The 2,858-nt window shown below is 36.1% G+C and overlaps 1 protein-coding gene across 1 annotated transcript; it reads right to left on the reverse strand.

Annotated features, from left to right (window-relative positions):
- Positions 1–636: 636 nt before the first annotated feature.
- LOC112465471 (cytochrome b5-related protein-like) lies at positions 637–2,178 on the reverse strand. The gene is made up of 2 exons (XM_025033034.1): positions 1,928–2,178; positions 637–936 (listed from the first exon to the last, which is right to left on the reverse strand). The coding sequence occupies exons 1-2, from the start codon at positions 2,153–2,155 to the stop codon at positions 655–657; spliced, it is 510 nt and encodes a 169-aa protein (XP_024888802.1). The 5' UTR covers positions 2,156–2,178; the 3' UTR covers positions 637–654.
- Positions 2,179–2,858: the final 680 nt, after the last annotated feature.

Below are 2,858 nucleotides of genomic sequence, written 5' to 3' on the forward strand. Positions count from 1 at the left end.
TGTTCTTTGAAGGAGTATAAATTCTTCTTTTGGAGTACATAGTACATGATAAAAACTCTTTCTAAAATTTGTACATTTTAAGACTATTATCAAGAAAATATTCTTTCTTAAAGACAACCGTTACTTACTAAAAAAAAAAGTAAATTAAGTAATCGCTTTTTTAAGCAGCACAATTGATATTTTCCTGTATGCATGTACACACGTATGTACATACGTACGCACAAAAAAATGTTCTATGTTGTTAGAAAATTTTATTTCTATTTAAAAAAAGGAGAGAAACTATCATCGCTTAGGACAGGGGCCCGGCGTTACGCGCCGCTCGTGCAAAATCATCGCCGCTTGTAATAAACAACTGCCCGCGCGCCGACCGCGGGGCGGCCGCATCTCGCCGCGCGCTAGGATTTGGCGGAGGGCGGGCTAATACGGCGATTTTTAATCATTAATAACTCGTCAACTATTGCGAAAATTGCAAAATAGTACATGACTTTTCGACTCAGTTTGGCTCGCTCTATCTAAATATGAAAAAAGTACCAAGAATTTAGGAGCACCCTGTATATATATATATATATATATATATATATATATATATATATATATATTTATAACTTCAATTCTTTTTCTAATAAACTATTTATATCTTAATTATAAATAACTTCACGAATGCTCACTGGCTAGGACGGTAATGGCGTAAGAGTTGACGAGAGCGGCCGTGAGACTCAGCGCGAAAGTCGCGGTCGCCAAGGAATCGGTGATGAGATTCGTCGTCGTGGACGGTTTATGGAAATTGACGTTTTTCAAAGCCTCGGCCGCTCGTCTCTTGAATGTGCGATAGAAGCCGTCCGGGAGAAAGGTCAGGGGCACCGATCGCGGACACGTGGCTTCACGGACGTAGAATTTTGGCAGCAGTCGTTCGGCTTTGTCAGTGATGTGGTGACTCTAAGTGATAGAATTGACTGTTATAAAATTTAAAGTTGCCTCCGAATTTACCTACACGAAAATCATAGCGACAAACCCGAAAATTTACAAGGAAAACTAAAAAGAAATAGGGTAATATATGGGGCAAAATTTGTCAACCGGGCCACCGGCTTGCCCATAATTGTTTTCATCGCAGAAAAACTACCTTGCGCCTAGGAGGTAGCTATGAGTAAGAGCTATCGAAAGTCGTGTGCAACTTTGCAAAATTCAATGTGGCGGTACCAAAATGGCGACCGAAACATCTGAAATCCATTAACAGCTTCAATGAAACTATTAGAAAACGAAGAAAATCGTGATTAAAACAGCTCTAAAATGACCTGTGTTAGAGTTAATAGTAGGTTGACCACGAATAAGTAGCTGGGTGATCGAAATTTGGGATGGTAATCCAATATGGTGGCCAGAAACTGCATTTACGCACCGCAGTCTTTCTTGTCCACTCGGATTACCATCCCAAATTTCGATCACCCAGCTACTGATTCGTGGTCAACCTACTATTAACTCTAACACAGGTCATTTTAGAGCTGTTTTAATCACGATTTTCTTCGTTTTCTAATAATTTCATTGAAGCCATTCATGGATTTCAGATGTTTTGGTCGCCATTTTGGTACAGCCACATTAAATTCTGCAAAGTTGCACACGGCTTTCGATAGCTCTTACTCATAGCTACCTCTAGGCGCAAGGTAGTTTTTCTGCGATAAAAACAATTATGGGCAGGCCGGTGGCCCGGTTGACAAATTTTGTTCCATATGTAAATAGTAAAGACACACATACTTCGTTATTTAATACATATACATATAAATATAAAGTTATGGAAAAATATTCATAAAAATGCTCACAAAAAATGATAATAATAATATATATATAAAAGTACGGATTAAAAGATGATTGATGCTTCCAAGCAAAAAATTGACTGATAATAAATTGTTAATTCTAACTTTGATTTAATAAGTACCTCGAATAATTCGGTGATATCGGTCCCTTTCGTGAGCCGAATCCATTCAGCTCCACCTGGATGCGATTTCGCGAAGGTTTCCAAATCGTAAAGCTTATTTCCGATTCTCCACAATCCTTCCGCACCGTCGATTTTTCTCCTAGCCTCGAGAAAACCCGCCGCGGTTGCTGCCGTCATATTTCTCGCTGGCAGGTAAGCTAAGCCGGGTACCGTGCTAGTTTTCGACATGTTAAAAGTTTTCTGGACCTCGTCTAAATAAATAAGACACAAAAGTTTGGTACTTCTGGTGAATGGTGGATTTATCACAATTAACTTTTACACGTAATAATACGTTGATTTACATCTATAATTTATGTCTAATTTTTTATAAACTTTTTCTTCAATTTTTTTATAATATTTTAATTTTTACTCTTTTTAAATTTTGGTTTTAATCAAAATCTTTAATTTTAATTTCGTGATTTTGTAGAGAAGAAACGGCCAATTACCAGTTATCGAGCGTTAGTAAGGTGTTAAAAAGAAAATCTCATAATTTAAGCAATTTGTTTATTCTAAAGTGAGCTAACGTTTCGACCGTACTTGCAATTAGTCATCTTCAGATTATTTAAGAACAATACAAAAATAATAAAAATAATAATAAAATATTGAAGATTACATTGAAAGCGTTAAAATAAGTATATATTAAGTTAAGATCGAAGTCAAACACGGTAAGTCAAAAAGTCAATGATTAAAATTAAAACTTAAATTTAAGTCGAAGGTTAAAAATTAAAACCTAATCGAAAATTTTTTTTTGAGAAGTCTAATAGTGAAATGGTAGAAATCCTTTGCAGATAATTCGAGCAACCGCCATCCTTGTTAGAGAGCACCAATGTAAGTCCAAATGTAAAATGTCCGGTGTTTAGCAATGATAATGTAAATTTCTAACCAGACTTAG

The sequence above is a fragment of the Temnothorax curvispinosus genome, unplaced genomic scaffold (genome assembly GCF_003070985.1).
Source record: "Temnothorax curvispinosus isolate PA1 unplaced genomic scaffold, ASM307098v1 QBEX01015220.1, whole genome shotgun sequence".
Taxonomy (NCBI): domain Eukaryota; kingdom Metazoa; phylum Arthropoda; class Insecta; order Hymenoptera; family Formicidae; genus Temnothorax; species Temnothorax curvispinosus.

Coding starts and splice junctions, on each gene's coding strand:
- LOC112465471 (XM_025033034.1), bottom strand. CDS start 2,155: ATGTCGAAAACTAGCACGGTACCCGGCTTAGCTTACCTGCCAGCGAGA. Junction 937..1,927: donor ATATCACCGAATTATTCGAG/GTACTTATTAAA, acceptor TCTATCACTTAG/AGTCACCACATCACTGACAA.